The sequence below is a fragment of the Pelmatolapia mariae genome, linkage group LG2 (genome assembly GCF_036321145.2).
Source record: "Pelmatolapia mariae isolate MD_Pm_ZW linkage group LG2, Pm_UMD_F_2, whole genome shotgun sequence".
NCBI classification, from domain to species: domain Eukaryota; kingdom Metazoa; phylum Chordata; class Actinopteri; order Cichliformes; family Cichlidae; genus Pelmatolapia; species Pelmatolapia mariae.
This window is the reverse complement of record NC_086228.1, coordinates 13,685,671-13,704,119: the sequence shown is the minus strand read 5'-3', so window position 1 is coordinate 13,704,119 and position 18,449 is coordinate 13,685,671. Positions and strand designations below refer to the sequence as shown.

Genomic DNA, 18,449 nt, shown 5'->3' with positions numbered 1-18,449 from the left:
CAAAGTTTTAGTTATATGTGTGACATTTGCAAACAAATGTTTGCTATTCAGTATCATCAGACTGAGTGCAGGAGCTTGGTGGTCGTGCCATTAAAGCTATGAGACTGTGGTGTAGTTTGTGTAAAGCCTATTGAACATGGAGTCAAAACTTAAATCACACATCTTGTCCACTGTTGGTCAAACGAACCCCTGTCATGCTAACTTTAAGGTAGGCAAAGAAAAAAATGTTGTCCCAGCACCGCCGATGAAATATAATGATGGTTCCTGTGTCATGAATGGTTTAGTGTTGTTAAGATTTTTTATGCATGTTGAAAGTTTGCTGTAGTCCTGAATAAACGTGTAGCTCCTCATGTTGATTGCAGTGTAATGTTTGTGGTGTGACAGAATGCATACTTTAAATGTCTTGGCTCACCGTGTGTAAACTGCGTTTGCAATAAGCATGTATCATATGGTTCACATATGATAAAGCGTCTGAGTCACTGTGTTTAATCTGAGCCACATGCAAACTGATGAATGAAGCGATCTGATCATCAGAGTCAAGCTGTACCAGTGGGGGGATAATCAGTATAGCTTCATTTTGTTTTCATTTTGTTGAAAAGAACATTTGTTGCTTCTTCTGCACGCCAGCTGCTGGTTGTCCTGCAACGTTTCATTGGCAAAACAACAAAAGAGAACATTTGCAGGTGCTTGTGCTCTTGTTAGTGGTGTTGATTACAAGGTTTGAACAATGGACAATTACTGAAAAATGTGACCAGACAGAGTCGAGGCACATGTGATGTGCATGTGTGACACCAAAAGCGGGACAGGAGCACATTGTATTTTAATTCGGTCATATATCACGATGAACAATAGTGGAAACAAAACAATGCGTGTGTGGTTTCACGGGTGTGTTTTTCCAAGGGTGTTTGGTTTTTCAAAACAATGACTGGAAGGTAAGCTAACCACAAACACATAAAACATTGCATCTCCTGGCTTGCAGAAGGTGAGAAAAGAAAGCAAAGACATCCAGGCTTCTGTCCTCATGGAGGTTTTTGGTATCCGTTGATAGGGCTCCCTGCCTGAGGGCAGAAAAATAAAATGTAAGTGAAGATGACCAAAGACAATAAACATAAGAGTGCACAAGAAGGGAATTGAGAGTGAGAAAAAACCTCAAAGAAAGTAAGTACAGTTCAAAGGATGGCTGGAAATGAATGCTAAAAGTGAGATTGAGGGATATTTCTATTTTAACCAGCTGTATTTTCCTGTTAATGTGGCTGTCGTAACTCTGTGCTGTGTATTCGCCACACTGATTGTAAAAAGCAAATCTACTTGCAAGCAGCATATATTATAGCAAAACGTGCAAGCTCTCTGCAGCTTTCCAAAACACACAATTTTACATATAAACAGGTTAGTCTGCTTTGTAATTTAATTCAAAACTCAAAATGGCACTCAGCAGTTGTTCCTATGGTGTCCTAGGGGATCTCCTCCCAGATCTAGACAGGGCATCACAGAGCTCCTGATAGTCTGAGGTGCAATCTGGTGCGTCAGATGGACAAGCATAATGTCCCAGAGGCATTCTATTAGATTTAGGTCAGATGTGCGTGGGGGTCAGTGGTATCAATTCCTTCATCTTCCAGGATCTGCTTGTAAAGTTTTGCCTCATGAGGTTGGGCTTTGTCATACATCGGGAGGAAGCCCAGGGCCCACTGCACCAGTGTATGGTCTGATAGTGGGGCCAAGGATTTCACCCCAATATTTAATGGCAGTCAGGATGCTATTGCTGAGTCTGTAGAGGTCAGTGCATCCCTCCGTGGTCCCTCCCTGAACAGTGATACAGGCAGCATAACGTTCTCCACAGTTTCTCCAGGTCCTTTCAAATCTGTCACATGTCTTCAAGGTGAAGCTGCCCTCATTTGTGAAAAGCACAGGGCACTAGTGGTGGACCTGCCAATTATGGTATTCTGTGGCAAATGCCAATCAGACTACATGGTATCAGGTATATTCCATGCTCTTGAGACTGTGCTGGGAGACACAGCAACCTTGCAATGGCATGTATTGACGTATTGATACTGAGCAATCGGAAAAAATGGTCGGTGGCCTCCACCTGTAAAACCATTCCTTTTTTGGGGTTGTCTCATTGTTCCACATCTAGTGGACCTGTTGTAAATTTAAATCACACAAAAGAACCAGAATTTAATTAACAATCCTCTCTGTTATTCAACTGAACAGATCAATATCCCAGAAATTTTAATGAGTTGATGCCATACTCTGATTTAAAAGGGTTTCTTTTTTTAAAGGCAGAGTATCTTCTCCTATATTTCCAAAACTACCCAGAGAACCAGAGTTAGACTTATTGGTCTTTCAATAAGTTACTCAATCTAAACACTAGAAGAAGATTCATATTGATATTTAGCCCAGATTTTGAGACTTTTTTATTCACCTGTACTTCAGCAGCACCATTCTGTCTGAAATAGCACATCTCTCTATCTCTGCAGATGTCAGCCCAATGAACAGTAAGCGTCCTCCTTTTCTGTCTCTGTCATCTAACAATACTTATGTCTACACAATGTGAATCTCCCATTTGTATAAATCACGTCAGAGCTGGTAATGTGTTTTTTCATGGCTGTTTCCTCTCTGACTCCGGTGTTCCCTGCTCCTCCAGCTAAATTTCTTCCCTCTCTCAGTTCAGCAGGGACTGCAAAAAAAACCCACTCTGCATCATCTGCACTCAATCAGAATAATTATCCCAAGAAATGCACTGCAGAGTCTGTGAGAGGTGAGGGGAATGAAGCACAGAGGCTATTGGCAATCACCTCCCTCCAGTCATTATTAGTCATCTCTTTGCTGCTTTGGAAAAGGACTCGAATGGCTTGGGAGGAAGCCATGTGCAGCCGACAGACAGACAGACAGTGAAAAGGTCTGATGTGAATCCGGAGCCCAAAAAATATCAGCCACCTCTGAAGGCTCTGGCAGCCTGGCAGCTCATCTGGGGGACTGGCAGCCATCCGCACACGATTATTAGCCTTATGTTCTGTCTGTCAGGCTTCCTCTTATCCCCATTTTTTAAAACACTGAACTTGTCATTCTGAAGATGTGAGGGCTTTGAAAAATCCCCAAAGTGGCCAGGCAGACACCTTCCACTATAAAAATCCTGCAGGAGGATGAAGTGTTTGAGGTCCTGTCAGGATTTGTGAGCTCTTCCTGAAGGACTTCTTTGTGAGACATCGTGGGGTTCCTATTTGATTGCAAAATGGCTTTGAAACTTCAAGTTCCTCAAAGCCCTCTAACTTTTTAAAGCATGCTGCAGACAGAAAAATAAAACACTGATTAGACTCTGGTACCCATGAAGTATCAGTTATATGAATGTTCTGGCTGTTCTGCAAGTCCACAGGGGACTGGCAGCCATCCTCGCATGACTATCACTCTTTTGAATGTCTGTTTTGCTCTTGAGTTGTGCATTCTTCTTTTATCCAAAGATTTTAAAACATTACACTGGTCACTCTTAAAGAATCCTTTCAAACAATCCCAAGGCTGCTACTATCTGCACACTGCTCTTTAAATGAATACACTCAGGAGAAATATGGTTAGTTTAGCTTAATATAAAGACTGGAAAAACTAAACTGGAAAAACATAACGTTCTGGTTTTATGGGTATTAAGCAGAGGACTTTTCTTGGCTTGGAGCAGTGACTCACTGGAGAATCTGCTGAGTGATGGAAAACATCCCAGTAATGACATATTTGTTATTTTCACACTGTTTATTTTATAGATTAAACAACCAATATAAAACACAATAATTAGTAAGCTTAAAAGCCAGTGGTAGATTATGCTACCTTCGCACAAAACTAGACTGTTTCCTTGTATTTCGGTTCTGAATGCTAAGCTAAGCTAACTAGTTGCTCGTTCCAGCTTTGTATTTAATAGAAAGAGGCATCAATTCTTTCAACTAACCCTTGAAAATAAACCCATTAAGCTTATCTCTCAAAATTTTAAACTTTAACAAACACAACACGTCAGACATATGAATCCTCCTGAACAAGTTTCCTCTTTCAATTCAGCTTTTCAGTGATTTGCATCAAAGACATTTCAGAAAATTCAGCAAATGTGATGCCCCTATCAATGCCATCACAGCAACAACAACAGAAAACTGTGTGTACCCAGTTCTGAGTGTAGCATACTATGGATGTGTATAAATAAAATAATAAAAGCCCCAGTTATACAAAGAATTAAAAACTACTAACACAATCTAAACTGGTACTTTGATTAAATCCAATATGCAATGAACATGTCATAAACTAAGCTGCAACTTTCAGTGCATAAAAATTAGGTAGTGGGAAAGAAGAACTCCCTTCTAACAACTGGTTGGAGGGTGAGGAGGAAAGAGAAGAAAGAAAAGGAGAACATTAAGACACCAGCCAACTCAAACTTGTCGCCTGTTATGAGGTACAGACTGTTCAGTAACTTTACACTTAAGTGTTGATGAGAAAATTCTAATGTTTTATTATCTCTGTGTATCCGTGGGTACAACTTTGCTAACCAAGCTTGCTACTGCTAGCTGTTAATTGCTTAGAGTAAAAAAAACAGCACAGCAATCTCCTTGAGACCAGGCAAACAACTCTCGTTGTTTGGTGATTGCATTGAATTTTTTCACATTTTGTGACCAGTTTTCAAGCAGTTGTGGCAAATAACTGATCGCCCAGAGGTTGAACATACATCATCCTTAGACTCTAAGTGACTATTGTCTATAGCAAGGTGACTGCACGGGTTGCCTGGCAATCGCAGTCTGTCTCAGACTGACTACAATCACTCTGAGACAGACTGGTGAAGGTTTGAGTGAGTTTGTGTCAATGAATGCAACTTGTCTGCAATATTCAACCAAACTGGTTTCCAACTGGTTGTATTGTGGTTATATTCTTGTATAAATACAAGGGTACCAAGCACCTGTGCCGTGTTGCAGTTAAATCGCCGCTCTGCATCAACTATGTCACTATTTGTGGAGGAATTTCTGTTTCAAAATCTATGAGGTCTTACTGGACTCTGGTGTGTTAAGACAGTGATAAAACACCAGTGAGACAGTCTGCTGCCAACTATTTACATTCAAAGTCGGTTTGACGATAACAACTGATTGCAAGTGGTTGCACACCTGGTTCCCATCTTAAGAGCAAGTTACAAGGAGACAGCTTAGATGGTTCAACAACATCATTTAAACAAAAACAACATGGCAGTGACCAAAAACACTAAAACTGATGCTTCAAAATGGAAAAATCCAGAAGTCAGTGGGTGAGGTCACTGTGCCTACACCATCTTTTAGATACAGCCTATAATCATAACTAATTTATTTCTATCTGTTTTCATCTGTTACATTGGTTATGCTACCTCAACTTTTTCAGATGTGTTTCACTATTGGATTCTCCAAAGACCTAAAAAGTCAACGACTGTCATCAGTTATTATTGGAAGCAGTCCTTCAGGGTGACTTTCTAAAACTTTAAATGGTTCCACTTTATGTGCTGAGTGGATATTTGTAAATCCAGTTTTTACCCAGACTGTTATTTTTTCAATGTTCTGTTTTTTGGCTTATTTAGTCCTCCTATATGCATGCAGTCTGCTGTCCAGACTCGTGTGTCCATGTTTAAAAACACTGATGATACTTCAGTGCACATGAATGTTCAGAGTCTTTTGGAAAACTCTCTGGCACCGCAATGAGCCCACAGCGGACTGGCAGCTGTGACCAGATGAATATGGTTTGGATTTCTAATATTTCAACACGAGTCTGCTCTTGTTTTTGATCCAAATATTTCGAAACACTGAAAAGATGGCTGTAGAGATAGAGGTGACATTGGAGGGGGAAAAAAAGGGGGAAAATGCAGACTGGTTCGTGAATTCTAAGGCCAAAGGAAACAGCCGATGTTTCAGGTGTCCCAAAGAAAGCACAGCACGAGCCGATTGTTCAAACAGCCTACTTTTATGTTTAGCAGCCAACAAGAACTCCATCTATATGATTCAATTGGGCCTTTTTCTGTAGTTCCATACAGAAGTGTTTAAGCAGAGATTGTTGACCTAGGAGGCAGTACATCTTACTGCCCCCACAAGGGTCCCAATACAAGGATTCAAGGAAGAATGGTGGTTTGGGTTGAAATACGCCGACTTACAGTGTATTATCAGATTAGAAAGGTCGGCTTCCTTGGCGTTCTGAGTGATGAATTCTGATATATGTAAAAGTGACAATACCAGCACACATTTACATGCACATATTATGTCAACTGTCACAGTTTCTTCATGAAGAGAACACTAGAACTGTATGTATGTAATCTTGGTTATTTGGGGAACGCGCAGCGGTTACTCACTGATTATTTGAAGACTACTGAACCATAAAAAGTAAAAAAGAAAAAAACAATTATTAGACTGTGGTTCTGTGAGTCTCCTGGATATTTGACAATTCCTTCAGGGACTGGCAGTCACATCCAGATGAATGTTAGCTCTCTTTTTTCATGTCTTCTATTTCAGTCCTGAGATCACCACCAGATTTCTTAAAATAAAGGTTCATCTGAGGGCTGCAGTGACACGCGAAGAGAGCCAGCAAGCATTTGAATTCTCTTTCACGAAACTTCGAGCTGCCACGAAACTTCAGTTTGTCATAACATTATTACAGAAAATAATCACCGCCGTGCTCCACACATGAGAAGTAACAGAGCTTTACGCAACCCACACAGGTACCTTAAAGTGTGCCCTTTAGACGATCCACAGCAGAGATGTTAGACACGTTTATCCAAAGCACACTTGTAATTTCTGGAAGAACTGACAGCACGGCAGCTCCTCTGGGGATTGGCAACCATACTCGAATGAATATTGGCACTGTAATGAAGGTCTAATGTTTCACCTCCAAGGTTTCCACGTGTCATCAAAGATTTCACGAGACCGAACAGGCGTGGAGACATTTTGAGTAACCTTTAAGCTGCCGTGAGAAGATTTCTTCTTTGGGGAACTGCAGCAAATGTCGATAAGAAAACCATTCAGGAAGAAAAAATTAAAGTGATACCTGGTAGAGGAGCTCTTCGCACAGCACGTTTGACTTCTCCACCTGAGACTCCAGGTTGGTCACTGTGTCTGCCTCCCATGATGTTATACTGCTTTAAGAGACGGGAAGTTTAAATGTGTTATAAGGTGAGTAAAAGTTGAAAAAGACACTCAGGCAATAATGAACTAGTTCCTCATTAAATCTGTTCATCTATCACTACCTTTCACAGCTCTCGGCGTCCTGAAGGGGGCAGACAAGTCTCCGTGTTGGACTGCCGTCGTGTGAACGCTTTAGTTTCTCAGCTTTCTTTTCCAACCTGCTGACCTGTCGCAGCAGAGCTTCTCTCTCCTCCATGAGGCAGTCTTTGAACCTGTAGAATATGATAACTCAGCAACTCTTCAAGCACAGCGTACATAATCTCACGAGTTTCTAAATATTTGCTAATTAATCTATAAAGGAAGCAGCAGCAGCATGTAGCCTGGCTGAAGGAGGAGGTTATAAATTGTAGGGTTGATTTCCAGACCTTCCTATCCACATGTAAAAATGTCCTAAAGCAAGATGTTGAACCCCCGTGTGCTTTCTAAATTTTAGCTGCTTTGGATACGAGTTTGCCAATGTTTCTAATGCAATGTGCATAAGCAGGGCCCAGAATATGAATTATGTGCACTACCTGCACTGATTGCATTAGAAATTTCTAGAGTGGGGCTTGTAATATATCAATGTATCAATTTGAAGTGAAAAGATATGGAAAAAAAATACACTCTCAGTCAAAATTCCTCTGATGTAAACACCAGACTAACAGAACAATACAATTCAGTTTCATACCCTGTCCCTGACAGACTGTCATACGATCCAACTTATCCTCAACATGAAATTGGTATTAATCTTTTGGAGAGTTTAATGTGAGGAATTCTGGGGCCTAAGGCTGGGACACTAACAGGAAACATTTGGGTCACAGAGGGGAGATGTTTGAAAGCACTTAACTTTCTTCAAGAATCATCAATCTCTATTTTTTTTTTATAAAGTTGATCTAGTGACTCACGAAAACAGGTTTTAAGTGATTCCTTAAGGCTGCAATGTTTCTTGTTTCAGTTATAAAGGCGAAACATGGGAGATGCTTTAAAAATATTATCCAGTGTGTTAGAAGGGCTTTCGGGGATTCTAGCAGAGCTTTCTGACTGATGAACAAATATTGCTGGTTAGTTAACTTTTAAAGAAACTTATGGTTACTTCTGTGACCTAAATGCATGACGATGAGTGGTATCCTACCCACATACACTATAGTACTTAGTTAATTACTAGTAAACTCAGCTGTCAGACCTCAGTCTCAACTTATTGGTCTTTCTTTAATTACAAGAGACATACAAAAGTATAAAAAAAAGGTTTTTGTGACATTTACACCATTCTTTCCAGATCTCTTGTCCGTAACATTTTAGCACCTTTAAGCATGTTGTTTCAGTTTTACAACCTGTAGCAGCTTATGTGCTGTGGTGCACCCTCGCTGCTGTTTCCAGCTGGTGCAGACAGCTGTTTTCAGCTCTGACAAACCAACCTGCATGGCAGCACAAAGATGCAGTCAGAGGCTTGTTGGGAATTGAATTTTGAAGTGTTTTTCCCCAGAGAAGATGGTGAAGACAGAGTTAAAGTAAATAAGATGGGTAGAAAGCAGACTACAAAGTAAATTAGGTCCCTCTGTGTCTGCTTAATGTGAGTATGTGTAGCTCATACTAACACAGTGCTACCAGTAACATCATAACAAGGCCAAATCATACCATGGGAATTTTAGGTAGCTTTGTAGTTCTGCCACAAAAAAACAGACAGATCAAAGATGTTAATGCTTAAAAAATAGTTTAAAAACTTTTTAAATTCATCCAAATCTCTCAACAACAGCTATGATGTTACATCTATTGACGTCTTTGTATTGTGTTGCAGTGATATCAAGAAATCAGGATGGGCTCTCTTGTAATACCACTTTGATCCACATGATGGTGCACTGAGTGTCTAATCTGATTTAAGTCCAAAAACACCCATTACAGCAATATTCACGCAACATTTTACAGAATTATTGTTACTATCACACTTTTGCTGTGTTTTAGGTGGACAACTACACTAGAACTTTCTGGTAAAACACTGCCATCTTGTGGTGAAATGTTTAATGACATTTGCAGAGGGTAAATGCAAAAAGTACCTTTAATCACTGTTTAGAATAAATCAAGTATTTCTATACAAATAAAAAATAATTGTGTCTGAGTAAATGACAGTCAGTTAAACAACTGGAATAGTTTGCTTGTTTATTTTAATCACATTTGACATGCATTAACTCTGGTAGATGCTTTGTATATTATAAGAAATCAGAACTTTACTCACTTCCAGCCAGATAAAAATGCAAGTAGATAAGTCTCCTTTCCAATAATCATTTACAAATGTATTTTCTATGCAGAACCACATTATTTATATTAAGAAGGGGTTTTCAGGGTTTCGTTTACATCAACTTTGAGCATGTGTGCAGACAATAAAGACTTTAAAATCTGATCCTGTTATGTTTTTTGATACACACAGCTGAGATATATTTAAAAACAAAACAAAAAAAGAACCCTACTCACCTCTTCACACAAGACATCCAGTAACGCTGTTGCTGACAAAGCCACTCGAACTGCTCTGCCGTCTCCTGAAGTTTCCTCAGGCTTCCCTCATTTTCCTGCTGCAGTTCTCTCACCTCAAAAAAAAATAAAAATAAATAAATATATTTCTCCCAAAACCAGGATGTGACCAAGACAACAAAATTAGAAAATTATGATGGGGGCGTGTAAATATAAATCAGGAAAGGAAGACATGTCATGTGGAAAGATGAGCGGGTCCAGTGGAGTCAGACTTAATCTTCTGCTCCCAGGCCTTTCACAATAATTTACAGGCCTTATCCCCTGCAAATAATTATTCTCATTAAGTTTCTCACTGACTCTGCAGTCTGTTGTTCTCTTCTCTTGGCCTTGTGAAGATGTCTCAAAGGAAAGATAATTGTAGACCTGGATTGTTTGCTGTTTGATGGACTGGATGAAGCAGACACCAATGCGGGAGTGAGTCTTTGAAGCCGAGTGTAAATAAATGAGGAATGTTCCGCTAATGCCCGGACCCAAAACACACCAACACACCGACACACACCAATGCAGACCTAATGCCAGCAACATCTGAATTAGTGCTCTCACTTGGGTGGTTGTAGTTTTTAAAATTTGGACAGAGTACATAAATTTGAACCCTGAGGTTTTCGGAATCCAGCGGCAGATCATTATTCACAGCTGGCACTCTGCCACACTGACCTGAACTAACCTGAGACCGCACAAACAGTGTTAATCCATTACTTCTGATTGGAGGAGCCGGCTACAGAGAAATAATCCCCGTTCACTGCAAATCCATTAAAGCTCTGTCACTCATCAACAGTTTTATTTGTGTTTCAACCCAAAAAAGGCCAAAGCAGTGTTTAAATAAGTGTCTGATCCTGACATCTGCTGGACAAAACTGGCACTGCAATCACCAAACTGGTGATTTTATTGAACCTCGTCATTAGCCAAAGTCTTGCATTTCACACTTTTTTCTTTTACAGCAGCATTTGCCTTGATGAAGGGATGTCTCCTCCGGTGCTTCTGCTGAGATTTCTCCCATCATGTACAGCTAATAGGTTGTTTTAGAGGGTGGTTCTTTTAAGGGTCCAAGAATAGAGGATTTTGATGTTACATGTGATGGTCCTGAGCCCTCCTCGTTTTGCCTGCATGCTGCACCTTTCAGGTACAAATGCTTGACTGCTCTTACCTCAGTAAGGAAATTACTTTACCTGCTCGGTGTGCAGTTTGTAGTCAATTTTGCTTATGTATTTTCCTAATTGAATGAAGTGACCCGTGAGTATCTGCGTAGCAGCCATAATAAGAGCTGGTCAGATTCTTTACATACTAAGGAATGTTGCTCTGATGCTTCCTTTATTACCTGCTTTACCAGAAGACACACTGGCTCATCCTTTATGAAAGGAAATGCAATAAGGCTATCTCATAAGTCGAAGTGACACACTATCCGAAGATCATTAAAAACAAATAATCAACATAACTGACAAAACCCATGAGCCTCTCAACGTTCTTTTTTATTGTCTTGCAGTTTCTTGTTTAAGCCAGAAATGTTTGACTTTGGTAAATAAATGTTAACTTAATTAAAATTCTTGCCGCGTGGGTCCAGCGTCTTTATAACATCAGAGTGAGCTTATTCACGCATACCAAGCAAGATCACACTCAACAATGTCCAAACACATGGACACTTTCACACAGGAAACTTCTTGCCTCCTTTATTATTTGATTTAAATTCAATTAATTTAATAAAGCACTGTGTACTTTTTTTTATGATGCAATGGACAGTTTGCTTTTACCGACAGCAGTATTTACTTTCGTGCTTCAGAGGCCTGATATGAGTTTGTTTCTTCAGCAGTGTTTATCTTACAGTTCTCAGATCACAGCAGAGAATCATTTTAAGATACTTTTGCTTTTTCCATAAATCCTAATCATCAGTAAGGACGCGTATCAGATCTCCAGACGCAGTGCAAACCCTGCAGCTCTCTCCGTTTGGCTCATCCTGGACTACTCATCAAAAACTGAACATGGTGAAGCTGCTCAAATGTGGAACAAATTACCAAAGGAGCTGAGGCTGGAGAGACAATGCCGACTACTTTTAAAATAGTTTTACATTCAAAATATAGGCCTGCACATTTACCAGCGATTTCAATAAAACGTACTGTATTCAGATTTTTTACAGCGGACTCCCCTCCTGACTCAAACCCCAAAGGGATTTGGCAAATGTGTAAACTGCTACACAATAAAGAGAACTAAAAGTATGGAAGGTTTTGGAAGGTATGAGTAGCTTGTTGCGTGTTACTAACATCATGAGTGTGCAGCTTCCCCTCACTGCCCCCTCACCTGTGATATCTACTTTCAAAGAATGAAGATGACCACGGTGAAAAAGTTGATGGTTTAAAACAGGACCTCACAACACGGTGGCTGTGTCCATCCTTTGTATACAGTCTCTGCATGACTTTTCAGAGACACTTTTTAAGTCTTTGCACCACAAATATTACACCTTCAGCCTTTTGTTCCGAATTTATATGCAGTAAACTGAGCTTTGACCCACGTCAGTCCTAAACTCTTCCTTCTCACCTCCTTCTGATAAGTTCTGCGGAGATCCGTCAGCTCTTCTGTCAGCATCCTGTTAGTTTCTTCTAGCTTTTCCAGCTCCACTGTCTTACTGTTGATGACAAATAGAAAAATGTCTTATTTACCTGTGTCAGCTCATTAAACTCTGCTTGTAGCCAGATTAATTTTAGTATCTTTATTTGATCTTTCATCAGTGTAAAGTGTACTGTAAGATAAACACTCATACTTAAAATTTACAGTACTAAAGTAACTAAAATACTCTTATCGTAGTGTGTTTAGATGTATTTTGTTTTTTTCACAGTCCATTTATTCATTTCTTTGTAGCCATCAGATAAGGAAATGCGTTGGTCTTGATAAAAGTTTTAGGGTAAATAAAACTTTTTTCATCTGTATTTCTGGAGTCATAATGTGATAACAAACTCTGACACTAAGCCGACACTCTGCAGGGATTTAATGTCAGCAGACTGAAGCGCGCCGCTGCTCGGAGGACTTTTCAGCTGATTTAAAGTCGCGGGTCCAGACTCGATGTTTTTGTTCAGCCTTGAAACAACAGTCTGAGACAATTTTCTTCTCTGTGCCGGGCAGCTCGTGACAGCTTTGCTTGGCTTCAGTTTCCACAAGATGGTAATCAAAAGTCAACCGTTTTAATGTTTTTTCTTTTTCTGTCTGCAGCCTTATCTGGGTTAATGTTCATTGTGTATGTTTAATGTCGATAAGGTTTTAATCAAGTCATTAACAATTCAGCAATACAGAGGACAGGCGGCTGTTTTAAGGTAGTTTCTCCAGAGCTATGCAATTAAAAAAAATGGAAACTGCACACAGAAAGGTCCCAGCCGGGGTTTAAATCTCTTCTTGCTGTGAGGTGACAGTGCTAACCACTGTACCACTGTGCCACCCACAGTAATTAGTGGATTAGTCCATTTTTTTGTTTAGAATACAAAGTAAGAACACAGCATTATAATGATGGCTTTAAAGCCCAGAGTAGTCGTGAGGTCCTGAGCCTCTTACATCTGAAGTCAAATGTTAGAATGTTAAAAATGGCAAAAATGACTCCAGACAACCACAAAAAGAAAATAAAGTTAAAAAGTAATCCAAGATTTCTACTAAAAATAACAACAAAGAGTTTTGAAACAATTATAAAAAGCAACAAAATGACCACAAAGAGACACAAAACTTATAAATTGTTTCAGAACTAGCTGATGTCAGTTACAGAGAGATGCAAAACAACCACAGGAGATGCAAAATGGCCACAAAGAGATTTAAAAGTTAATACAAAGATACCTTAAAATATAAAAATGGCATAAAGAACATGTAACAACGTGAAAAACATGCAAAACTACTGTCTTCATCAAACATCAGGAGGTGTTTTCACTGTCTCAGAACCCCTCCGCTGTCTAAATGTGCGTCTGTTTTGGAGCATGTCAGAGTATTAACTTAAAGTTAAAAAAATGTATTCCTATATTACATGAACTCGTTGTGTGTTTTGCGGCTTACCTCTGCAAGTTTTTCTAAGTAAACGGAAACCAAATTGTACTGTGTAAAGTAAAGAAAGAAAACATGAATCATTGTTTTGTCGTACTGGAGAGACTGAAGACTTACCTGCGCAGCTCTGCGTGGAGGCTCTCAGTGAGTGCAGCTCTGTGCTGGGCCTCAGCGTACAGCTCTGTCTGGAGATTTTCTGCCACCTCAGTTCTGTGTTGGGCCTCAGCCTGCAGCTCCTCCATCAGGCTCTCCAGCTTCACCTCAGAGCTCTGCAGGCAAAGCAGCTCTGCGCCCACCTGCCGCAGTACCTCTGCATCCCGGGAGCTCGCCTCCACTAGCAGGACCACACGCTGCCGAAGCAGGTTCAAAAGGTCCTGCGGGGAAGACACGGACATACTGAGAATACTGCAGATGTGCTCACATGAACACTTCAGCACTTCCTATCCTTTTCGAATCTCACTGGAGACATGCTATTCTCCAATACAGTCTGCATAAGTGATATCAGACACACCTTTAGGTCAAAGAGTTTGGGACAAGCCCAAACCTGATACTGTCTTTGAGTGGAAAGTGAAGGAGTCAAGCTCTCCAAAACTGTAACAAATACCACTGACGTCTCTAAGAGGGCTGATAATTTGTTACTGTGCAGCCTTAAAGTATGACACAGGATCAATGCTGAGCTGTGCCCTGCTGAAAAATTACTTGTGTCTCTAAAAGCATGAAAAATAATCCTTCTGACCACTTTGATAAGCTGCTGAAACAACTTTAACCTAATTTTAGAAGTTCCAGGGAAATTAATATGACAAGAAAGCTGTTTTGATGCTCATTAGATTTCTTTAGTTCAGTGAAATCTCTCTTTTAGTTCAAAACTCTTACTTCTTGTAGCTCATACTTAAGCAGTTTGTAAGTAACCAATGCCAAAACATCAGCATTTTCCACGTGCAAACACATTTACTGTAAACTTAATTCCAGTGTAACTAACAGACAGCAAAGATGAGCTGATTTGTTGATGTCAGAGGTACAGATTATGTGGATACATGGAAGTTTCCTATTCATTTCATAAGCTGTATTTATCCACTACTTCTTAAGAATATTTAAACTAGTTTAAGTCTACTTTAAACCCTTTAAACTAGACTTAAACTGGAAGCAATATATTTAAAAGAGAGAGATTTCTGTACAGAAACCAACCAATAGGAAAATCTATAGATATACACAGATGTCACTTAGCAGCAACACTCAGTGACAGTTTAAATTTCAATCCAAGTAACAAATACAATCCAACAAATACTTACATTGTGCAAAATTTATTTCCACTTCTACTGTAAAATGAGTAGCGTATGAATGAACAAGAACTATTGGGAAGTGGCAGTGATTACAGATTCGACTGAAAGCGGATACCTCAGAGCTTTGTGCAAGTAAGATGTGAAGGTAAAAGACACTGAAACTGCAACTTTAAGTTGTATTTATTAGTAAATTATTAGCAACTTACTCTATTTGATCTATCTTTAATATATAAATACAGTATTTATAGCAGGCAGCCTTGTTCTGTCTACATGTAACAGATAAGTCATAATCGATCCACCTGCTGCTGCTGGATCCTGCTGATGAGTTGGGTCTGGTTCATCCTGAGTTCAATATTGAGCTGGTCTTGCTCGAGGAGTCGGGCGGTCACAGCTTCCAGATCATTCTGCAGCCTTCTCTCCCTCTCTCGGGAAACCAGAAACTCTCTGTCCAACACCGCTGATGCCACAAAACCAAGAAGAGTTAGTTAAACTGAGCACATTAGATGCAACTGTGTGGCTGACTTTACTTAAATACTTAATGTTAAACTGTCAGTTTTGTACTGCAGACACTTATCACTCCAAAGACATTAATCGCTGATGGTTTCATTTCATTAACCGATTACCAAAAAATAAAAAACAAAAAAGTAAGTTAACTGAAAAATAAATCATATTTAAAAAATAAAATATGAACAGTGTACCAGAACTTCTCTATAGTTTGTATAACAGTTGCCAGTATGTCCATTATAATACTTAATGCACTTAATGTAATAGCTAAATTCTGCTTAAAAACTGATACATCAGTTTTACCAAGTTGAAAATCTACTGCATAGACTACTTTTGATACTTAAAAATACTGATTCAGTCAGTTATACTTAATTAGCTCAGTTATTTAAAAGTTCTATATTTAAACCATTAAGTAAGTAAACTCTGAATTGTTGTAGTTTTATTGATGTAGCTGCTCAGTAATTTGTTTTTTGCTGCAACAAATTATGTTTTATTCAGGATTAACATTTTCTTAAAGAATAAATAAATATAAATAAATGAAATTTAAAAACAAAGTTAAGATGTGAACTTTAACCACTGATTGTTTTAGTTTTGCTTGTACTTATTTTTGTATGTGATATGTTTAAGAAGGAGTAAAAAGTTGTAATGTAGCACAGTTTTGTAGAATATAATACTTACTTTCTGATTTTTTTTCTATAGTATATTTTTCTATAATACAGTACTTGAGTAAATATACTTAGTTACATTGTTAAGTTTTTATGTCAGTACATCTCTAAATCCTTATGATACCAAAACAATAAACACACAACCAGAAATGCTCTCAAGTACTAACATCAGTACTAATGTAGGATTTAGCCTGTTACAACATTTTTTAATTTTATAACATGGAATAAAATTTTAATTAAACATGGAATTTAATTGAATTAAAAATGTAGATAACACCACTGTCACCACTCGCTACTCTTACATCTTATTACAGAGGTAAATGTGCATTGTAACTCAGTATGGGCTTTAAGTAGATCAACACTGACCCAGATTGCAATAAAAACAGATAATACAAACTGTAGTTATATTACATGTTAAAAAAAACTGTACATACCAGAAATTTCTGTAAATAAACTTTGCTCTAGTAAGATACTCTGTAAATGTGACTGCATTGACTTGGAAACTGTTGCACAATAACTATAAAGTTGATTCTGTTAAAGTGTAATCTGCTGCAGGAAACATGCACTTTGTTTTCTGTTTATTAAGAACACCGGGCCCCAACCAAATCAGCGACCCTGCAATAAAGCCTGTTTTCATTAAGTGTCAGTGTTTTAGTTCGTCAAATTTAACTTGACAGCGTAAAGATGAAAGTATTTCTTTTCACGCAAAACATGTGTGGTTCTTCTAACAACACTGTGACCTTCGATTGAATTTGATGTTTATTGGCAAGCGTGTTTTTCCATTCAGGAAATTTGACTCTGGGTCAAGTGGATTCCAATTCACTCACACACAATGCAACAGCACATAAAGAGATATTTACATATAAATAGATGAAACAGCAGGTCAGACTGTTCCTATAAATTTTACAGCGATGGTGTGCTTGGAATGCCTAATGTATTAATATGCACTCAGCATATGCTCTTTATCATAGTGTAAAATAAAATTAATACATTTTATAAATTAAGCTAAATTAAGTTTAGAAATTAAGCTAAACTGAAGCTAATCAATTTATATTTTGAAACATGTTTGCTATGTTTCATGTAGTTTTTCTTTCTTTTTTTTCAAGGCATTTTTCAAATTATTATTACTTTATTTTTCAGATTTATTAGTAAAGTCTAACTATGGACATTTGTGACCGGCATTTTTTATTACCTTAACTATTTTTTACAAATAAAACAATCTTTAAAAACTCATGAATCCATACGTAAGTAGCAGCACTTCCATTTTCAACAGTCACATAATTATACTAAGCAACATTTTCTGTGCAGGACTTTGACTTGTAGCAAAGCATGATAATAAAGCCAGCAGTACTTTGACTAAAGAAAAGGATGGGAGCACTTTCTGTAGTTCTGATGACATTTTAAATATTAATTTCCATCTTATTTAAACTGTATAGACATTGTGTGGTGCTGATCTGATCTACTAGTTGACCATAATCCGAACGCCTCAGTGGAGTCAACATTATAACCTTCCTGAAGGGAGAAGAGGCTGGGTTTTTTTGGGGGTTTTTTTGCTTTGTTGTAAACTAGCAGTTTTCATGTAGATTGATTAATATTCAGCTGAACCCGTCTTGACCTTTGTGACTTACCTTTGTCATGAGCTAGGCGGGTGCACTTGGCCGTCAGATACTGGATCTGACTGAAGTCCTCGTCCCGGTGTGCTCGGAAAAACCGCCTCATGATCATCTGTGTCTCATCTGCTCCCTGAAAGACCTAAAACCGCCTTCCCATGATCCTCAGGGCAGGGCGGGTGTGTCCCACATGGTCTGAAAGGACATAGCGTGCACATTTCCCGCAATATTTAACCTTACCTGAAGGTCTTAAAGAGGACTCCTACCTGGTGCACACCTACAAGGGGCAGGTTTCAGCATTAAAACAAGCTGCTGTTGTCACAACATGGAAGCGAGGAGTGCTGCTGCGGTGTCTCTCTGTGGATTTTCTTGCCATCTGGCCTGCTACTTGAATAAAGAGGGAAAACTAAAGTTTGCATCATGCACAAAGTAAAAGGCTGATCTTATTTTATATGCAAATTGTGTTGTGAAGTTCTCCCCTGAGGCAGTGGCTGAGCTGAAGAAGTCGGGCATGTTGTATCTAGCAGACAGGAGTCTTTATGGCAGCAGCCTCAGGTTAGTGCTTTATTATATATGACTGCATAAGAGGTTTAAAAAAGAAAAATCCCATGAATGTGCATTAAAATCTAGAACTTTATCAAATGTATTGTCTTAAAGTGTCTATGTGTTGGTTTAGGTTTGATATATTGCCATGGAGATGAGCTCACTATGTTTTCAGTATTTTGTTGCTAG

The 18,449-nt window shown here is 38.8% G+C and overlaps 1 protein-coding gene across 1 annotated transcript; it reads right to left on the bottom strand.

The window, feature by feature from the left end:
* Positions 1-856: 856 nt before the first annotated feature.
* Positions 857-17,826, bottom strand: LOC134633627 (centrosomal protein of 63 kDa). The gene is made up of 8 exons (XM_063482513.1): positions 17,736-17,826; positions 15,238-15,395; positions 13,776-14,032; positions 12,180-12,267; positions 9,597-9,709; positions 7,214-7,363; positions 7,015-7,105; positions 857-1,058 (listed from the first exon to the last, which is right to left on the bottom strand). Exons 1-8 carry the CDS (start codon positions 17,824-17,826, stop codon positions 1,020-1,022), a joined length of 987 nt encoding a protein of 328 aa, XP_063338583.1. The 3' UTR covers positions 857-1,019.
* Between the last annotated feature and the right edge of the window lie 623 nt (positions 17,827-18,449).

Coding starts and splice junctions, on each gene's coding strand:
- LOC134633627 (XM_063482513.1), bottom strand. CDS start 17,826: ATGAGGCGGTTTTTCCGAGCACACCGGGACGAGGACTTCAGTCAGATC. Junction 15,396..17,735: donor CCGCCTAGCTCATGACAAAG/GTAAGTCACAAA, acceptor TTGTGGCATCAG/CGGTGTTGGACAGAGAGTTT. Junction 14,033..15,237: donor GCAGGATCCAGCAGCAGCAG/GTGGATCGATTA, acceptor TCTTCCCCGCAG/GACCTTTTGAACCTGCTTCG.